General features: G+C 37.6%; 1 protein-coding gene across 5 annotated transcripts in view; it reads left to right on the top strand.

Annotated features, from left to right (window-relative positions):
* The window catches only part of RSF1 (remodeling and spacing factor 1), a 156552-nt gene that overhangs the window by 96744 nt on the left and 37981 nt on the right, over window positions 1-21827 (top strand). For 4 of the 5 annotated variants that reach the window (XM_003992690.6, XM_019811757.3, XM_045038684.1 and 1 more), the window contains exon 5: window positions 2235-2389. In XM_003992690.6, coding sequence (XP_003992739.3) covers window positions 2235-2389 — 155 coding nt within the window. Of the gene's footprint in view, window positions 1-2234; window positions 2390-19309; window positions 19461-21827 lie in introns of those variants that run through there. The other variant, XM_045038685.1, reaches the window with a different exon arrangement.

A 21827-nucleotide genomic window follows, 5' to 3' on the forward strand; every position in this document is an offset into this window, starting at 1 on the left:
GAGGTTCGAATCTACGAACCACAAGATCATGACCTGAGCCGAAGTCAGACGCTTAACTGAGTGAGACACCCAGGTGTCCCATTATGGAGTTCTTTAATGAATTTTTCTGCTAAGTTTTTTTGTTGTTTAGTCAAATAATTAACATGGATTTTGTGGTACTATTGGTTCTTTTCTTATGTTTGGAAACTTTTTAAAATAGATACAGTGAATAACTTAATATATTCAGTTCCCAGCATGACTTCAAAAAATAACAAGAAGGTTGAGACACTTTGTACATGTGGCATTCTCAGTGTACTAAGAGAAGTAATAACATTAAGTGGATAGAGTCTTAGGTTAGAAGCAGGTTGGTGTAATGAAGTTATAGGAAATGTGAACTTTGCCAAAAATAAATTTATTTAATATCTCTAACTTATCTCTAAGTTACTTTTTGTAATGTGGAGGCAGTGCCAGCATCCTGAAAGAGCATCTTAATCTGACCTCCTACTATTAGATAATTTATAATTCTAGAACTTCACTTTATTTGTAATGTGGTAACCTGTGAATTCATTCCCATATACAATAATATGTATAAACTTGTGTGTTCATTACCATATACAATAACAAAATTTTAATATTCCCGTCATTGACAATTTTATTACTTCCTTAGGAGGCTGTTTTAATAATATTTGAGCGAATCCTGTCTTTTATTCTATAGATAAGGAAGCTGAGGCCTTTTGAAGCTCTATGACTTGTCCAGGGACACAGTCATCTAGGTTAGGAATAGGGATTCTATTCATTCATTAAATATTTCCTTAAGAGCCTACTTCATAAGTCAGTGTCCCTACTGTCACCAGAGTTAAGCTGGGATGGAGGTAGAAGGGGAGAGGATAGAGACATGTATGGCATGGCAGATAAGAACAGAAATAATTTCATTTGAATACAAACTACATAGGATTAGAGATGTATACACATTGCTTTGACAACACAGATGGGAAGATCATGGTATTGATTAACTCAGTGGCAGATCTAGAGCTGACTTTTCCAACTCTTAGTCCAGGGTTTCATTGTTCTCTTCACTTTTACACATTGCTTATCTGGGGAGGAGAAATACCCAAGTGAGTTTTCTTGTCTATAGGCAGCATTTAAATCAATCATCTCTCACACAGTTCTGGTCTGGGTAGTAAAAATAGAGAATTGATAGGTTAAATCTTATTTATTTGGGATTTTCATGTATTTTTTTAAGTGTTTATTTATTTTTGAGAGAGCACAAACGGGGGAGGGCCAGAGAGAGCGACAAAGAATCTGAAGTGGGCTCTTCACTGGCATCAGCGAGCCAGATGTGGGGCTTGCACTCATGAACTGTGAGACTATGACCTGAGCCGAAGTCAGATGTTCAACCGACTTAGCCCCCCAGGTGCCCCAGGGTTTTCTTGTATTTTTTTTTTGAAATTGAAGTCTCTTCTTGTAGTTGCAAACTGTAATTAACAGAACAACATCCAGTTTCCTAAATTCTTAGGTTTTTGAACTGTGTTGTAAGAGCTGACTTTGCTGTAATTATTCATAAAGACCTGGATCATAATGTTATAACAGCATCAAATGTTATTCTCTCTGTAGATGGAAAAGCTTTCTTACTTACAAATGAATCAAGAACTTGAATCATTTTGGGGTACCTGGGTGGCTCAGTCGGTTATTTGGCTCAGGTCACGATCTCGCAGTTCATGAGTTCCAGTCATTGGGCCCTTTGCTGACAGCTCAGAGCCTGGAGCCTGCTTCATATTCTGTGTCTCCCTTTCTCTCTGCTCCTCCCCAGCTCGCACTCTGTCTCTGTCTCTCTCAAAAATAAATAAGTGTGAAAAAAAAATTTTTTTTTAACTTGAATCATTTTGTTTAAAACAAATGCCTCTTCAGGGAAGTTTGACATTGCTTTTGTACTTCTTAGAGATTGCATACTACTTTTAAAAATTACCAGATTTTGAATTTTAATTTTGTTCCTACTGTTCTTTTCAGCCAAAGAGATTTGCATTGGCATTTTAATCAATAGAGAGTATAGATTCTTTCCTTTTGCAGAATAGTATATTTAATATGCATTAATTCCTAGTACTTAAATTCAAGTTAATTAAGATGAGGTGTACCAGGGTTTTGGGTGTTCTTGATTGTGTTTTTCTTTTTATTTTAATTTCTAATAGGTATTATTCTGAAAGCTCTTTAGAACAGAATTAAGAATTTTATGCTGTTTTGTTTTTTCCCTTATTTAGAAATCGAAACGAGTTGGCTGAGACTCTTGCCCTCCTGAAAGCACAGATTGATCCTGTGCTACTGAAAAACTCTAGCCAACAGGACAACTCTTCCCGGGAAAGTCCCAGCTTAGAGGATGAGGAGACTAAAAAGGAGGAAGAAGCACCTAAACAAGGTTTTTTTTGTGTGTTTTGTTTTGCTTTGTTTTGTAATTTCTTCTCTCTTCTTCTACTCCTGCTTCCAGCTGTATTAATTAGAATTCTCTCAATTTGAAAAGTTGAAGTCTTCCTGTAGAAGGAGGTTGATTTTTCTTTTCTTTAATGAAAAATAAGAAGCAAAAAGTCATTGAGTACTATCATCTTTTATATTGAACATTTAAAAAGTTTAAATAAAACATGTTCAGATCATCAAAACATTTTTACTATTTTAAGAATGCAAAGATACTTAGTGAACTCTTTTTTATCATTGGAGTAAAATGACCATAACATAGAATTTATCATTTTAATCACTTATTTTAAGTGTACAATTCTGTGTCATAAAGTACATTTACGTTGTTGGGCATCTGTCACCACCGTCTGTTTCCGGAGTCATCCTCCCCATCTGAAACTCTGTACTTGTTAACCCCTCTCCCTAGCCCCTGGCATCCACCATTTTACTTTCTGAGTTTGCCTGACTCTAGGAATCTTGTGTTCAAGAAATCATAGACTGTTTGTTCATTTGTAACTGGCTAATTTCACCGAGCATAATGACAGGCTGAGTAATAATCCACTGTGTATGTGTGTCATGTTTTTATTTATTCATTGTCAGTAGACAGTTGAGTTTCTTCCACCTTTCGGCTGTTGTGAATAGTGCTGCTACAAACACAGGTGTACAAATATCTGTTCGAGTTCCTGCTTTCACTTCTCTTGGGTATATACCTAGAAGTGGAATTGTTGAATCATATGGTAGTTTGAGGATCTGCCATACCGTTTTTTACAGGTGCTGCACCATTTTATATTCCCACTAGTCATGTTACAGTGCAGCCCACAAAATGCTGTGTGTACATTTTCATTTCATCATCATAGCAGCTCCTTGAAGTAACTACTACTATTATTTCGATTTTAGAGTTGAGGGAATTAGGAAGTTTATAAACTCGCCCTCACTGCTATAGATAATAAAGTGTCAGAGTCTAGATTTAAACCCTGATCTTTGTATCACCTATACTCTTCAACTAGAGTGATCTAGGGCGGTACTTCTCAAATGTTAATAGACATGCTGTTTACCTGGTGATCTTTTTATAGTGCAGACACTGATTGAGTTGATCTGATGTGAGGCTGCCGATTTGCCATATTAAATAAGGACCTAGGTGACACTGATGATGCTGGTCAAAGGACCACACTTTGAATAGCAAAAGGTTATAGAGGCAGTTTCCTCCTAACCTTGTATTTGTCTAAATACAACAGTCTTTCAAAAAGCTGTTTTGTTTCAAATACAACAAAGTCTTTCAAAGTCTGTTCAAAAATACAACAAAGTCTTTCACTACTCCTTAGTGAATGCTGAGGTTATCACCCTCAAGAGTTAAGAGAAAGCACAACGAGGGGCCCCCCGGGTGGCTCAGTTCATTAAGCATCTGACAAGAAATACTTACTGTACACCTGTGTTCCAAACACCATTTTAGTAGACAAAGACTGAAATCCTTGTCTTTGTGAAGCTTACACTAAAGTGGATAAAATAGCTGGCACATACCACTGCCCGTGTGTCAAGTACTGTTCTCAGTGATTTATATATGGTAAGTCATATAATCTTCGCAACAACTGTTAGGCATGACATTAGTTCATTGTTGTTGTTTTCAGATGAGAGAAACGAGATACGGAGAGGTTTGAGTGACTTTCCCAGAGTCACATAACGTGTTAGTGGTGCACCCAGTATTCACACCTGGGCAGTCGTTCGGGTCTTTGTCCAGAGTGCCTGTACTTTCGATGCTGCACTAACATATAATTTGTAGTAGACAGTTTTATTCAGCCCCCAAAGCCCTATCTCTTACTCTATCCTCTCAGGTGTAATTATGTTCTGTTCCAACCAAGACCAAAGAAATGGGATTCTGGGCTTGTCATTTTTATTACTATTAGATATAAACAAACTATTAGATATAGCCCCCCTTGGGCGGGGGGCTAGGGGGATATTCGGAAATCAGACATCAGGGAGGAAAAAATAAACAGGAAATGAATAAAGAATAAAACAGCTACTCTTGCAACTAAAATAGATTTTTCTTTGTTAAATTGTCATACTTTGTGTCTAACCTTAGGAAAATTACTTTTTATATACATGCCAAGAAGAAATGCATTACATATAAAAATAGGCAGAAAAAAGATCCAAAAATGGCATCATATGTCCAAAAACATTCACTAACTAAATAATTAAATTGGTTTTTTAATTTCAAATGTAATTAGAATTGCCTTTGAAAAAGTCTGAATTTCTTAAACTGCCATTCAGAATCTCCTAGTCTGGCCTCAAACTAATTTTCTGCTGTTGTCTCCTACTGTTTTCTTACAGGATCACTGGTTCCAGATTATCTAGACTTCTTTATTTTCTCCTGGTGTCTTGGGCATTCCTTCTGTGTCTTATCATGCTTTTATCTCGAGATAATGTTCCTCCAGTGTGGAAATTCTAGTTATTCTTCAGGGCCATCTAGAATCTCCTAATCTTGATCCTTTTTCTAAGTTCTGCTGACACTCATTTTTTTCACACTCACATTAGGGTCAGTCATACTACTACTGTAAGAGCTTGAAGCTCTTTAAAATTTGTTGACTGTTACTCTCAGACTATAATAGATTGCAAAGCAAGTGTTAGGTATAACTTAAGTCCTTCTCTGTTTAAGACCCAGGATATTTTGTTAGGTGATATACTACCTGGAAGTTACTTACAGGATGCCATGAAGTTGAATCTATGTTTTTACTCCATGTTAGATACTGTATTCTAATTTAGAAGGGATGAAAAAATTAAAAAAGGAAATTTTATGGGGAAAAACAAAGTTGAAGGAAATCCTAACCTTTATTTTAGTTTTTTTCTGCTAATTGGAAAAAGTCTTTCTTTTGTTAAATTTTGCAGTCATACTCTTCTGCCTATATGTAGAATGGGTAAAGAATATCATTTGAGGGGCGCCTGGGTGGCTCAGTTGGTTAAGCGTCCGACTTCGGCTCAGGTCATGATCTCACGGTTTGTGAGTTCGAGCCCCGCGTCAGGCTCTGTGCTGACAGCTCAGAGCCTGGAGCCTGTTTCAGATTCTGTGTCTCCCTCTCTCTCTGACCCTCCCCCATTCATGCTGTCTCTCTCTGTCTCAAAAATAAACATTAAAAAAAATTTTTAGGGGCGCCTGGGTGGCGCAGTCGGTAAGCGCCCGACTTCAGCCAGGTCACGATCTCGCGGTCCGTGAGTTCGAGCCCCGCGTCGGGCTCTGGGCTGATGGCTCAGAGCCTGGAGCCTGTTTCCGATTCTGTGTCTCCCTCTCTCTCTGCCCCTCCCCCGTTCATGCTCTGTCTCTCTCTGTCCCAAAAATAAATAAACGTTGAAAAAAAAAATTTTTTTTTTTAAATTTTTTTTTAAAATATCATTTGAGAATCTTTAATAGAGAGTTGAAATTGTAGATTGGCAGCATGCAAGTCTGATTTGGCCTGAAAACATGTTTATTTTCGTTTGTCCATAGCAAGTGCTGCTTTGTTTTTTGTTTTGTTTTTAATTAATGTAAAAGTTGCCATTTTGAAGTGTACTATTCAGTGGTTTTTAGTATATTCACAATGTTGTGCAACCATAACTACCATCTAATTATAGAACATTTCCATCATCCCATAAAGAAACCCTGTAACCTTAATTAAGCAGTCACTTGCCATTTTTTATCTTCCCCTAACCCCTAGAAGCCACTAATCTACTTTCTGTCTCTGTGGATTTGCCTGGTTTGAACATTTCATATAAATGGAATCATACGACGTAGGGCCTTTTGTGTCTGACTTCTTTTGCATGGCAAAACTGCTGCTGCTTTCACTTTCAAGGTCTACCCTTGTTGTAGTATGTATCAGCACTTAATTCTTTATTATGAATAATATTTCCTTGTATAGATATACCACATTTGTTAATTTATTAGTTGATGGACATTTGACTTGTTTCCACTTTTTGGCTATTATGAATAATGCTACTATGAACATCCATGTACAGATTTTTGTGGAAACATGTTTTCATGTGTGTCTTTTTTTTATTTTTTAATTTGAATTAGCTGTGAACATTTAAAATTGGAAATTAGCGGGGCGCCTGGGTGGCTCAGTCGGTTAAGCGTCCGACTTCAGCCAGGTCACGATCTCGCGGTCCTTGAGTTCGAGCCCCGCGTCAGGCTCTGGGCTGATGTCTCAGAGCCTGGAGCCTGTTTCCGATTCTGTGTCTCCCTCTCTCTCTGCCCCTCCCCTGTTCATGCTCTGTCTCTCTCTGTCCCAAAAATAAATAAACGTTGAAAAAAAAAATTTTTAATTGGAAATTAGAAGAGTTGGTAACTATGGAGCATTATTTTTGCCTATCAACAATGGACTGTACCTGAATAATGGTTGACCCTCCTTAGAATTCTCATTCTCTGCTTTACCTTAGTTCTCTCTTCCATCCCCTAAGCTTGGGCTTAGTCTCAGCAGCTTAGCCGAGTACTTATATTTTTTCTTTCTTATGATATAGTTAAAGTGAAAAAAATATTATATTCATGTGTCTATAAAATAATGAAAAACACAAAAGAAGAGAAAGGAAAATGGGAGAATCTCCTTGTTTGCAACAATGAAGAAAATTCCTACAGTTATAATAGGTAAAGTAAGCTACAGATGATTGTCTTGTAGCCATTACTAACATGGTATCTGATATAAAGCTTAAATTCAACATGGCAAAATAATATAACTTAGTGTAGTGTATTAGTCTGCCCCGTCTGCCATAACAGAATATAAGGCTTGGTGGCTTAAACAGCAGACATTTATTTTCTCACAGTTTGGGAGGCTAGAAGTCCCAGATTGAGGTGCCAGCTGACTCAGTTTCTGGTGAGGGCTTCCTTCCTGGCTTATAAATGGCTGCCTTCTTTCTGTGCCCTCGCATGGCCTCTTCTATTTTGTATGTGTGTTGAGAGTGATCTGGTGTTTCCCTTTTCTTACAAGGGCACCAGCCCTCTTGGATTAGGGCTCCACCTTTTTGACATCATTTAACAATAATTACCTCACTGAGGGCCCTGTCTCCCAATACAGCCACATTTGGGGATTGGGGCTTTATCATATGAATTTAGGGAGGGACATAATTCACTCCATACATGTAGTATTGTGAAACCATCCACAGTAATATGATGGGTAATGGAAAAGACACCTGGTCGAGAAATTGGGAAAGACGGAGAGAGCTGAAATTTTAAGATGTGTTTCTTCATGCTATTATGAGCAGTTATATATGGAGATTTTTTCTTTTCCTTTAATTCCAGTGCAGTTACCATATAGCATTAATATTAGTTTCAGGTGTACAATGTAATGATTCAGCAATTCCATCTGAATTGATTGATGAGCAGTTATATATTTTTAAGAAAAAATACTACATGTGTACCAAAACCTTTTTTTTAATGTTGAGTTTGGATCCAGCAAAAAATGTGTCCAACTAGACTATTTGCATACATAAGTACAGTTGCAAATACTCTTAACTCATAGTGAATAGACTACTAGGAACAAACGGACAAGAAGTTAAGTCATTTGTTAAATTTTGTATCATAGCTGATGAAAGCACAGATATTAATATTATGCAAATATACATATAATACAAATATAATACAAATATTAGTGATTTATTTGTAGCATCTATGAGCCTTTTTAAATGACAAGAGTTTATTTGAATATGGTTCCTTAGTGAGTCCAAATTTAGGAGATGGCTTTTTTGTACATTGAGAGAAAAGTTTTATTTATTAATTTTTTTTTTTTTTTTTAGTTTTAAATCTAAATGTAGGGGCATCTGGCTGGCTTGCCTGGAGGGGCATGTGACTCTTGATCTCTTAACCCCGTGTTACTTGTAAAGATTACTTAAAAATAAAATCTGGGGTGCCTGGGTGGCTCATTCAGTTAAGTGTCCAACTCTTGATTTCGACTCACCTCATGCGCTTACAGTTGATGGGTTCCAGCCCTGCATTGGTGGAGCTCTTCAGAGCTCTTCAGGTGGAGCCTGCTTGGCATTCTTTCTCTCTCCCTTTCTCTCAGCCCTGCTCCTGCCTGCTCTCGCTCTCTCTCTCGCTCTCTCTCAAAATAAGTAAACTTAAAAAAAAAAAAAAAAAAAAGGTGTGCCTGAGTAGCTCAGTCAGTTAAGCATCTGACTCAGTCCCTGCTCAGGTCTTGATCTCTGGGTCATGAGTTCAAGCCCCGTATTGGAGCTTCAGCATGGAGCCTACCGAAAGAAGAAAGAAAGAAAGAAAGAAAGAAAGAAAGAAAGAAAGGAAGGAAGGAAGGAAGGAAGGAAGGAAGGAAGGAAGGAAGGAAGGAAAGAGGGAGGAAGAAAGAGAGAGAGAGAGGGAGGGAAGGAGGAAGGAAGGAAGAAAGAAGGGAGGGAGGAAGGAAGGAAGAAAAGAGGGAGGGAGGGAGGCAGAGGAAGGAAGGAAGGAAGGAAGGAAGGAAGGAAGGAAGGAAGGAAGGGAGGGAGGGAGGGAGGGAGGGAGGAAGGAAGGAAGGAAGGAAGGAAGGAAGGAAGGAAGGAAGGAAGGAAGGAAGGAAAAGTTACCTAGATTTGATCCTTCTTTGACGATTGTGATCATGTCTGACACAAAGCTTAAATTGGTGGTGATGACATTTTGTAAACACATCACAATTTTAAAGACAAAAGAATGGAACTTCACTGTGTTATTATCTGAGTGTTTCTTTGAATTTTGTTTTAAATGTTTTTCAGGGGAGGGGCAGAGAGAGAGGGAGACACAGAATCTGAAGCAGGCTCCAGGCTCTGAGCTGTCAGCACAGAGCCCAATGAGGGGCTCGAACTCACAGACTGTGAGATCATGACCTGAGCTGAAGTCGGATGCTTAACTGACTGAGCCACCCAGGTGCCCCTGAGTGTTTCTTTGTATAAAAAATTTAAAGTGAAACATGTCACAGTTATGGTAATTAACCATTTGAACTGAATAAATTCAGCTCTTAAAGCCTGCCTTCTGGGTGAATCAATTTTTTTGCTTAATGAATGTACACAGTGCAATAGTTTTCTGCACTATGAGGTTTGATAATCTAAAGTGCCCAGCAGGAATCTTCGGTTCAACTAAGCATTTGGACCCACAAGACTACTACAGATCACACTTGGCATCAGTCTACTAAGATCAATGTAAGACAGAGCTTGCCAACAGGAGTAGCAGCTTGCCAACAGGTTTAGGCTTTGCTGCAGTCTGTGTTGCAGTTTATATGGCCATCCAGGAATCCAGGAGCAATCTTCTTCCCGCTGACAACTTCAGGACCAAGTATATGGGATTCACATTGAATAGGTGTGGGAACTGATTTGTCTTAAAGGCCTCATGTTCCATAGAGGCCAGTATCTCTTATAATAAACTCTATAGGCTATATATATTCAGTGGTCCTCATGCCCAAATAGATGAGTCCCTACATTCAGGAGTGCCCCAAGTATGACATCCCCATCATGTATTTATATTTTTTCTTAGTTTAGATGTATTTTATCAGTTAGAAGTCATTGATAACATATGCACTGTTGCCTAGTGATGGTCTGGTTGACATTCCAGTTTTTTTAGTTAACCAAGGGAGTAGAACTTAACTAACAGTCAAATTCTCGGGAGAAGAAAAGCTTTTCTTAACCTGTGGCCCATAGATGGCTTAGCTGTGATGTGGTGCTAAGAAAACTTTCTGGGGAGTGGCGGGAATCATAACTTTTTAATATCATTTAGGTTAAAAAAAAATCCATACCTTATCAACTAATATCTTCTCAAAGATTCAGGTTGGCAATACAGTTCAAATACTTGGGATACAACTAATAAGTTGATTGACATGTTTTTCATGAATTTGGTTCAATAGGGAATGTAGTAGATAAGGAATAATTTGGCCCACTTTCCTAAACTGCAGTTGGTATTCAGAGATGGATATGATGGCTTGAATTCTGAAATAGATTCTCCAACTTCAAACTTATGGAAAAGTATTGTTTAGTTTACCTTTCTTTTTTTTTTTTTTTTAATTTGTTTTTTTAACGATTATTTTTTGGACAGGGAGAGACAGAGCATGAACAGGGGAGGGTCAGAGAGAGGGAGACACAGAATCTGAAACAGGCTCCAGGTTCTGAGCTGTCAGCACAGAGCCTGACGCGGGGCTCGAACTCACGGACCGCGAGATCATGACCTGAGCCGAAGTCCGACGCTTAACCGACTGAGCCACCCAGGCGCCCCGTAGTTTACCTTTCTAAACTAGTATCAACAGAACACTATGAAGAGCTATAGAATACACCAGTTTACTAGTATAGTACTGAAAACTAAATAATGTTGGCATTCAATTACAAAAATTATGTGAATATCCTGAGAGTAGATGTCCTATATACAAAATCGTATCAGTGTTGCCAGTACTTAGTGTTCATCAACAGCTGTTTACTAGCAGAAAGTATATAGTAGTAAATTCCCTATTAAATGACTCCAGGCTAAATTCTATATTGCATGTGACCCTGGTAAGTAAGTACTAGACCCCTAAATTGTCATAATGAACAGCCCCCTCCTGAAAAAATAATTATCCAGTTTCTGATTCCAAGTCAAAGGAATAATGAATTATGAAACAAAATATATAAATGAAGTAGGTTTTTAAAATTTTTAACATAATGGGGCGCCTAGGTGGCTCAGTCGGTTAAGCGTCCGACTTCAGCTCAGTGAGGATCTCGTGGTTCATGAGTTTGAGCCCCACGTTGGGCTCTGTGCTGACAGCTCAGAGCCTGGAACCTGCTTCAGATTCTGTGTCTCCCTCTCTCTCAGCCCCTCCCCTGCTCATGCTCTGTCTCTCTCTGTGTCTCAATAATAAATAAACATTAAAAATTTTTTAAAAAAGGGGGCGCCTGGGTGGCGCAGTCAGTTAAGCATCCGACTTCAGCCAGGTCACGATCTCGCGGTCCGTGAGTTCGAGCCCCGCGTCGGGCTCTGGGCTGATGTCTCGGAGCCTGGAGCCTGTTTCCGATTCTGTGTCTCCCTCTCTCTCTGCCCCTCCCCCGTTCATGCTCTGTCTCTCTCTGTCCCAAAAATAAATAAACGTTGAAAAAAAAAAATTAAAAAAAAATTTTAAATTTTAAACATAATGACCAGCATTATACATATTTGTATTGTGTTCAGTAAAAACAGAATTTATTTATGTTTCTAACATTCTGTTTTTCTTACCTTCAGCCCACTTTATTCATTTATATTATCTGTCTGGCCCCTGTGGCCATTAGAGTTTGTAACCCCTTCCATAGAAGGGGTGGGTACTAATTGTTACAGCTATGAAGAAATATTTTGGTATGATATGGGTGTTTAATCTAGAGATTATGGATGGGTGTCAAAATGTCCTTGTACCGAGCACAAAATAATGCACTATTTATATTACCTTTTTAAATATTGTTTCACTCCAAAAAGATACAGAGAGACAAGATAAATACAAGTATTATTGTCACCTTATTTCAATAGCTTAAACAGTTCCCTTTATAAAAGAAAATGTACTATTTTTATGTCAGCATCATTCTTTACATCAGGCCTGACTTAAATTGTCAAGATAAAAGACAAAATACATTGAAGTTCACATTTCTTTATTTTTATTTTTAATTTAATTTTATTTTTATTTTATGTTGCTTCTTATGTGAGTGATTTGTGCTTATTGGAGAGGGAAAGAGAAGAGCATAAGAAACTTCATGATTTAATTGACTATTGAAATTATTCTAAGTTTGGTGTGACTTGAATTAGAAAGGAAAAATTGAAGTTATTATTCTTGGTTTTTGGAAAATGGCAGTGGTATTGTTTTTGAGTCTTTATAGATTCCTTCATTAAAGGAATATTATCAGTGGCAAAAGTTAAAAATGATAGACAGTATCTGAAACAAAGCTCTTAAAAGAGCTGGGGTACTATGGGCCTCAGGAGTTCTCAAACTTTTCCAGCCAAAGCTCCCTTCCAGAATAAACTCCACACCGAGCTTTGTCCAAACTTCTAGGAATAGAATCAAAATGAAGTAGGACAGGGACAATATAGACATGCAAAAAAGAAACTTCAAATAAAAGTATGAGAGAGGAATAGAGTTTGGTGATCTCATTAAATAAATCACTTTAGTTTTGAATATCTCACTAAAATAACAGATGGGGAGCTCCAGAGCTATGAAATTAGAACTATCTATTTGACATAAAAATAAGCAACTGAAAAGGATCAAAGTAAATCCCATAGGATTATGAGAACAAAAGGGAATAAGAAGCAGGATACTCTCACTGCCACGAATGAAAGCTTATCCTAAAGCCTTTCCCTCAAAATGTGAAAACTATAGAAACTATAAAAATGTGAAAACTTCATAGGTGGTAGAACTCAGAAGAGTCAAGATTTTTCAAAATTCTAGAAGGAACGTCAGAGTGAACAAACACAAGATAGTGCCTTTACAAAATAACAAATGAAAAGCTGTATTATTTTTTTAATCAAAAAGAAATGAAGAGGGGTACCTGGGTGGCTCAATCAGTTAAGCGTCCAACTTCAGCTCAGCTCATGATGTCCTGGTTTGTGAATTCAACCCTGCATCAAGGCTCTGTGCTGACAGCTTAGAGCCTGTAGCCTGCTTTGGATTCTCTCTCTCTTTCTCTCTCTCTCTCTCTCTCTCTCTCTGTCTCTGTCTCTCTGTCTCTCTCTCTGCCCCGCCCCTGTTCCCACTCTGTCTCTCTCTCTCTCTCTCTCTCTCTCTCAAAAATAAACATTGAAAAAAATTAAAAATTAATGAAACTCGACAGGAAGAAATAAGGATTTGAAGATAGGAAAGAAAATCAACAAGCATCCAGTATAAAGGAAACGAAAACCAGAGCAAGGGAACAGACAAAAATACTAAAGTCTGCTTAACAAAACCTCCTGAAACAAAGTTGTTAGGCTGTATATTGAAATGCCACTGCATACCTTGGAAAATCAATCCAGAACACCCAACTTCAGGACATATTCCAGTAAAATTACTGGGATTTGAAGAAAGTCTTTGTTTATCCAAGCAAAAAGACCACATGATTTATAGGGGAAAGAAAATCAGACTGCCATCGCTCTATTTGAAAGCAATGCTTTATGATAGAAGAAAATGCCATAACGTGTGTGAGGCAACAAAAATGTGACCCAGGGACTTCATGTCCAGCCAAAGTAGCTTTCACATAAAGACTGCACATACACTTACCAAAGTCTAAGATCTGTTTTCCCATGAATCTTTTTTATAGAAATCTTCAAGCAGGGGCACCTGAGTGGCTCTATCAGTTAAGCGGCTGACTTCAGTTCAGGCAGGTCATGATCTCATGGCTTGTGAGTTTGGGCCCTGCGTCAGGCTCTGTGCTTTCAGTTCAGAGCCTGGAGCCTACTTCAGATTCTGTGTCTCCCTCTCTCTCTGCCCCTCCCCCACTCACACTCTGTCTCTGTCTCTCTCTCAAAAACAAACATTAAAAAATTAAAAAACAGTACTTAAGAAATCTTCAAACAAACGAGCTTCAGATAGCCAGAATGACTATCACAACATCAGTGCTGTATGTTGTCAAAATACATATAAATATGTTCATTTGTATGGCTTAATATTCATGTGTATGTTTCCTACCTCTGTTTATGAGAGTAATCTAAGAACAATGATGCCCCAGTAGCAGTGAGCACTATTTTAGCCTCTAGATTTTTATTTCAAAAAATCATTCTCCAAGAAAAAGAACCAGTGCTCCTCAGACTGATTCTGGTGATGGGCAGAGAAAATACAAGATGAACCCGGGACATTTTAGAATGCGAGAAACTAAAGAGGTGCTCAAAAAAGAATTTGGGCATATCAGTAAGACACAGGTGCCAACCAGAAAGAGCACCCAGTGGTGAAAGCAGAAACTGTTTTAGCTGCAAATACACTGACAGATAGATTTAAACAAATGCCCATAAGTTTCTACTTATATAAATACATAATTGCATAAATAAATAAATAGAAGTGAAGGGATAGCTTTTCCCTGCAGACAAATATTAGTTAATTAATGTAGAAGGAATGAGGGAAATAAAAAATCACCAGTGTGGAAACACTACAGTAATCATTGTTATAGGCAAGCTCTCTGACAGACGCTAAAATCAGTCGTTTATAGTTTGTGGAGGAGTATTAGCATAATTTCAAAGCATCTTCCCAAGATGATTTACCTGTTAGAAAAAGAAAAATGGTAATTTTACAATAGCATAACCAGCCAACAGAACCTTAACCAAGTGATTGAAGTATTAACATCATGTATTCTCTGGTGTAATATACAGCATCTCTTACGGAATTTTTGTCAAAAATGTATAATTTCAAGAAAACATTTAAAAGCCCAAATTGGGGCACCTGGGTGGCTCAGTCAATTGAGCGTCTGACTTCTGCTCAGGTCATGATCTCAGGGCTCATGGGTTCAGGGCTTGTGTCGGGCTCTGTGATGACAACTCAGATCCTGTAGCCAGCTTCAGATTCTGTGTCTTCATCTCTGCCCCTCCCCCACTCATACATACTCTGTCTCAAAAACAAATATTAAATTTTTTTAATTAAAAATTAAAAGCCCAAATTAAGAGGTATTCTATAAATTAACTGTGTCAAAGTTAGAAGAAACAGGGAAAGAATGAGGAGCAAAGATTGGAGGAGGCAAGAACATAAGAACAAAATGAGACCTGAAACCTTAAACAGAAAAGATATTGGGGGGAAAACTGGCAAAATTTAAATAAAATCTGTTTAATTAATAGTATTTTACTGATGTTAATTTCCTGGTTTTGATAATTATACTATGGAACATGTAGGTTCTTAACTTTAGGGAAAACAGAGTGAAAGTACTAGAACTATTTTTGTAACATATCTGTATGTCTAAAATTATTTCAAAGATTTTAAAAAGGATGTTGGGTGAGCATTAAATTTGTAGTTACATGTAGCTAAATCTAAATGGCAGAAACGAGAAAGAATGTGTAGTCTTTAATGGCTATGTGTTTTGACAATGGAGCTACAGTAAGACAACAAATGGAGAAAAAATGGGAAGAGTACAAGCACTTCTTGACTTTTTAATAAATCACTTTGATGATGATGTCAATATTGTTATTCTGAGAATGTTTTATATATAACGTGAGGAAAAAATATTTTATTTTAATTATATCATCCATGGTATCCTTGAAAACCAAGATTCTCTGGGGGGTACAGGTGGAGCAGGAGAAATAAGATGTAAGATAGAAGAGATTAAGGAAACACTGAAATATCATTATGAATTCATGAGGTTTTCCCCTCACATATTTATTTGTTTATTTGTTTGTTTACTTTGAGAGACAGGGAGAGAGGGAATCCCAAGCTGACTCCACACTGTCAGCACAGAGCCCGATTTGAGCTCGATCTCACGACCATGAGATCGTGACCTGAGCCGATACCAACAATCAGATGCTTAACCGGCTGAGCCACCCAGGTGCCCCTTAAATTTTTATTTAAATTCTAGTTCATTAACTCATGAGTTATTTTTATTAAAAAATATATGCATGTCTTTGGTAGTTCTGTCCACTAAAAAGACTTAGAAACGGTGGCCAACCCAACAGTAGTGAGCAGCCTTAACACCTGGATTGCGGTTGTGAAAATAGTTTCCCACCAATTCTGAGCTGAGAAACATCTTGTCATTCCAGATAGTATGGATGTTATCAGAGTCCTGTCAAAAAGATTCAGGAGCCAACTTAAAGAGGTCTTAAAGAGATTTTCACTGCCAAAGACAGGACAATTTAAGCATCAACAAGAATAATACTTATAATGGATTAAAGTATAATTGAATATATCTTAAATCCGTGATTTCATTATGACACTAAAAGAAAAATTGGTTACCTTTGGAGAATGTCAGTGGAGACCAAGTTATTATTTTGAAAATTGTTAAATAATGAAAAGAATCATTCATCCTGCCTTTTCTGTATGAATTGTACCATTGTATAGCAAAATAGTGAATTAGTAAAGTTTATAGAATTTATTCCAACAAGTCATTGATGGAAGAATGATAGAATGGGAATATCCTCATTTTGCAATTCCTGATAAAGGTTTTAGGGAACATCAGTATCTATTAACCTCATAAAAAGAATAAAATCAGACATTAATGCCTTTTGGTAAAGAATACATCATCAGTGAAGTAGTTTTGCCACAGAAATTGAACTTGAATCTGATGAAGACTATAGATCAGAATGACAATTCAAGGGACAAAAAGGACAGAGGAGCAGGGGAGTACAGTCAGCATAATGCAGAAATGATAGGACAAATGATTCAGTGACAAATAAACTGCAAGAAAAATAAAAGATGGAGGGGACAAGAGGAGATTAAAGAGACATGAAAAAGAAAACAACACACAGGTAAAACTAAAACAAGGAAATGATTAATATAAAAGTCAGATTAATGGTTATTTTATTCTCGGTAGGGAGAGGGAATTCTTGGGGAAAGGCATGTGTAGGGCTTGGAGAATATCTGGCAAGGTTCTATTTCCTGTTTGCCTTCTAATAATTTAATCCGTGCTTTTGTTTTGTGTGGCTTTCTTTATTTTGTTATACTTAATCATAAAAAAGCCTTTGATATCTTCCATGTAATTTTTAAAGAATAAAAGAATTGGCCCCAATTCATATCCCTTTAGCATGTAGTAAAATGGTACTATTGATATTTTAGCACAGGCATCTCCTGTTTTGTCCATTAGGTACATGTTGATGATATCAAATAATACTTGCATTATTTTGAGCCCCTTTTGGAAACTGTAAAATCTTAACACGTCTTTAAAATGGTGAAAACTTTCTTTGTCAAAATACTTCAGTTGCAAAAATATATTCCTCTCGTAGGCATGGTCGATATTTTACCTGTAATATTTCATTCATTCATTCCAATCAGCATTTATTTATTGAGTACATGGTATGTATCCTGCATTATTTTTGGTACTGGGAATAAATCTGTGAACAAAATCAGTCGACTTTTAGCCTTCATGACACTTACATAGTATGGGGAGGTAGACAATAAGATTAATAAATACATGGTGTGTTTGATGATATTGATAAGGAGCTATAGAAGGAAAATAATTTGGGGGAAGAGGGTGGGTGTAGCTTTAGATTGGGAGCCTAGGAAAGGACTCACTGAAAATGTGACACTTGAGTAAAAACTAAAGGGTCTGGAAGAGTGAGCCATGCAGATACCCAAGGAAAGCAGACAGAAACAAATGCAAGACCCTGAGGTGGGTCTAACATACATAATATGTTAGAGCAGGGATTGGCAGACTAGGGACTGCAGCCCAAATCTGGCCTGCTAATCTTTGGTTAATTAGAATGTATTTATTCTTTTAGTATCTTACTGTCCATAGTTGCTTCATACTACAAAGGTAGAGTTGAGTAGTTGCTACACAGACTAAAGTATTTACCGTCTGACCCTTTACAGAATAAATTTGTTGTCTCCTGTTTTATAGCAAGGTGAGTAATACAGCCAAAGCAGAATGAGTGAGGGGTAATTGTAATACAGGAGGAAGTGAGGTTAGGGAGGTCAGGCTATGGGAGATGGGGGAGAGGGGTGTGGAGGTTGTATAGGGCCTTGTGGTTTATTGAGAATGTTGTTTTTTAGTCTGAATAAAATGAGATCTCCTTGAAAAGATTTTATCCTGAATTCTCCTGAAATAATCCCCAAATATTCTTGTTTCTGTCTTTGGCCTTCTTTCTATTTGGCCTAAGACAGCCACTGAGATCTCATTAAAACAAGTGTGATGAGGACAGTTTTTAAAGCCCTTTCTGAGTAGACTGGAAGAGATGAGATCCAAAACATAGGTGGAAGGATTGGCCTTAGCTTAAAATACCATCTCTGTTTTAACAGGAATAGGTTTGTAAGTCTGGTGATGAGAAGGAGCTTCTGCCCCATGGCTTCTGTTTTCTCTGTGAAATGAAGGACAGAATCATCTGAAAATGTCGACATAGCAGAGAGATTGCAAGTTTGAGGATAGTGAAAAACACTGAAATAGTTACTGCTAGAGAAGTAGGAAGGTTATTGGGCAGTGTCAGTGTCTCAGGGATAGCTGGTGACCATGAATTTACTGTACTACCCATCTTATTCCTTTCTCTATCCCCAATAGCTGATCTAGCTCTCTGCTCATGAAACATGAAATCATGACCTGAGCTGAAGTCAGATGCTTAACCTACTGAGCCATTCAGGCACCCCTCATATTTTCTTAATTTTTAATGAAATAGTTCAAATAAACAGAACATAGTATAAAACTTAGATATTGCTCGAATTTGTTTTGATTAAAAATGTTATAGAAACAATATTTCCCTTCATATTCCGTTCCATTCCTTCTCTTTCCTTTTTTGGGCATGGCCACAGACCTATAAATCATTCACATGTACATATTTATGATTTTGGTACATATGTATGTAGCCATATCAATATATAGCATAATTTTGTGCATTTTATAGCTTCTGCGAACAGTATCATATTACCTGTCCTTTTGCAGCTTGCTATTTTTCACTCATCATTCTATTTAGTAAGTGAGTGAGTGAGTGAGAGCGCATGTGCAAGTCGGGGATGGGCAAAGAGAGAGAGAATCCCACCCAGGCGGAGCCTGATGCAGGGCTTGATACCACAAACCATGAGATTGTGACCTGAGCTGAAGTTGGACACTTAATCGTCTGTGCCATCCAAGTACCCCTGTTTCTTTTCTATTTTTGCTATATAGTGGTTATTCATTCTCCTATTTGAAGGATCTTTAGGTTATTTCAAATTTGCAGTTTTATAGCAGTGCTACAACAAATACTCATGTTTATTTTTCTGTATAGTGTATGTAAGTATACTTTTCTATAAGCAGAATTATTCTATTATAAAGTGTATTTCTTGAAGCTTTAGAGTGGATATTTCTAGCTTGCTCTTTAAAGTGTTTGTGTTAATTTACCATAGGTATAAAAGATTTGAGCAGACTCTGAAACTACTATGCTATTTAAACAGTTCTCAAGTCTTGGCTTAGAAGAGGAGGATTATAAAGAAATTAAGCCTCATCAGGGATTAGTTACCCCTTTATCACCCAACAGATGACAAGCCCAATATATATTAGGTGGATATGGATAATTTTTGGTGAGTATGGAAAAGGAAAGGTAATAGAAAGCAAAAGTGAAAGGAAAATGTATCAGACATGATTGTGTTTGGCTATATGTTTGTTCAAACAGAGTTGGGGTTTTTTTTTCTTATAATAAAAAATCAGGTAGTCAGTAATCCAGGTCTGGTTAAGCCTAAACACCCTTCCTAGTCTGCCATCCTTAGCATGTGGCTTCGATTGCACCCTCTCCAGGATTCTAGATAGAAAGGAGCAAGGGCAGAAGGCATAGTTCAGCTGAATCCTGTAAGTCTCATTCAGTAGACTTCCTCCTGCATCTCTTTGGTCAGAACTGGATCATATGTCTCCTAGCTATAAGGTATCTGAAGAGGCAAGCACCTTCTGAACGAAAACACAATTTTGTTAGTAAGAAAGAAGAGGAAACAGGTAAAAGCATACCTTGGTAATACTGCAGGTTTGGTTCCAGACCACCCCAGCAAAGCAAATATCATAATAAAATGAATCAAAAGAATTTTTTGGTTTCCCAGCCCATATAAAAGTTAGGTTTACACTATACTGTAGTCTTATTAAGTGTGCAGCAGCATTATATCTATAAAAACAATGTACCTACCTTAGTTCAAAAATACTTTATTGCTAAGAACTGCTAACCACCATCTGAGCTTTCAGTGAGTTGTAATCTTTGTGCTGGTGAAGGGTCTTGCCTTGATGTTGATGGCTGTTGACTGATCAGGGTGGTGGTTGCTGAAAGTTGGGATGACTGTGGCAGTTTCTTAGATGAGACAAGAATAAAGTTGGTCACATCAATTAACTCTTCCTTTCATGAACAGTCTCTCTATAGCATGTGATGCTGTTTGATTGCCTTTTACCCACAGTAAATTTTTTTCAAAATTGGAGTCAATCCTCCCAAGTTCTGATACTGCTTTATCAGCTTTGTTTATGTAACATTCTGAATCCTTTGTATCATTTCGACAATCTTCACAGCATCTTCACCAGGAGTAGATTCCATCTCAAGAAACCACTTTCTTTGCTCATCCATGAGAAGCTGCTCCTCATCTGTTCAAGTTTTAATATGAGGTTGTAGCAATTCAGTCCCATCTTTAGGCTTCACTTGCCATTCTAGTTCTCTTGCTCTTTCTCCCGTGTATGCAGTTACTTCTTCCACAGAAGTCTTAAACCCCTCAGTCACTTATGAGGACTTGTTTATGTTGATATTTTGACTTCTTCGCATGAGCCACAAATGTTTTTCATGGCATTTAGAATGGTGAATCCTTGCCAGAAGGCTTTCACTTTTCTTTAATCAGTGTCTGTGGCCACTATAGCTTCATGAAATGTATTTCTTAAATATTAAGCCTTGAAAGTGAAAATGATAACTTGATCCCTAGGCTGCAGAATGGATGTGTGTCAGAAGGCATGAAAACAACATCCATCTTGTACATCTCCATCAGTGCTCTTGGGTGACCAGGTGCATTGTCAGTGAGCAGTAATACTTTGAAAGGAATCTTTTTTTCCTGAACAGTTGGTCTCAATAGTGGTCTTAAAGTATTCAGGAAACCATGTTGCAAGCCATGTGCTCTCATCCAGGCTTTGTTGTGCCATTCATGGAGCACAGGCAGAGTAGATTTAGCATAATTCTCAAGGGCCCTATGATTCTCAGAAGGGTAAATGAACAACTTAAAAGTCACCAATTGTATTAGCCCCTAACAAGAGAGTCATCCTGTCCTTTAAAGCTTTGAAGCCTGGCATTGACTTCTCTCTAGCTATTAAAGTCCTACATGGCACCTTCTTCCATTAAGGCTTATTTTATCTGCATCGAAAATCTGTTGTTTGGTGTGGCCACCTTCATGAATTGTCTTAGCTATGTCCTTTGGATAACTGGCTATAGCTTCTGCATCAGCACTTACTGCTTCGCCTTGCATCTTTATGTTCTGTCTCCACAGCTTCTTTCCTTAAACCTCATGAACCAGCCTCTTCAAGAGCCTCTGCAGCTTCTTCACCTCTCTCAGCCTTCATAGAATTGAGGAGAGTTAGGCCTTACTGTGGTTAGACTTTGGATTAAGGGAATATTGTGGCTGGTTGATCTTCTGTCCAGACCATTAAAACTTTCTCCATATCAGCAATAGGCCGTTTTCCTTTTTTATCATTTGTATGTTCTCTGGAGTGGCACTTTTAACTTCTTTCAAGGACTTTTCTTTTGTATTCACAAGTTGACCCACTGTTTGGTGTAAGAGACCTCGTTGTTGACCTGTCTCGGCTTTTGATGTGCCTTTTTGATGTGCCATACTCGCTAAGCTTAATCATTTCTAGCTTTTGGTTTAATTTGAGAGATATGTGACTCTTTCTTTCACTGGAACACTTAAAGACCATTGTAAGGTTATTAGCTGGCCTAA

The sequence above is a fragment of the Felis catus genome, chromosome D1 (assembly GCF_018350175.1).
Source record: "Felis catus isolate Fca126 chromosome D1, F.catus_Fca126_mat1.0, whole genome shotgun sequence".
Lineage (NCBI taxonomy): Eukaryota > Metazoa > Chordata > Mammalia > Carnivora > Felidae > Felis > Felis catus.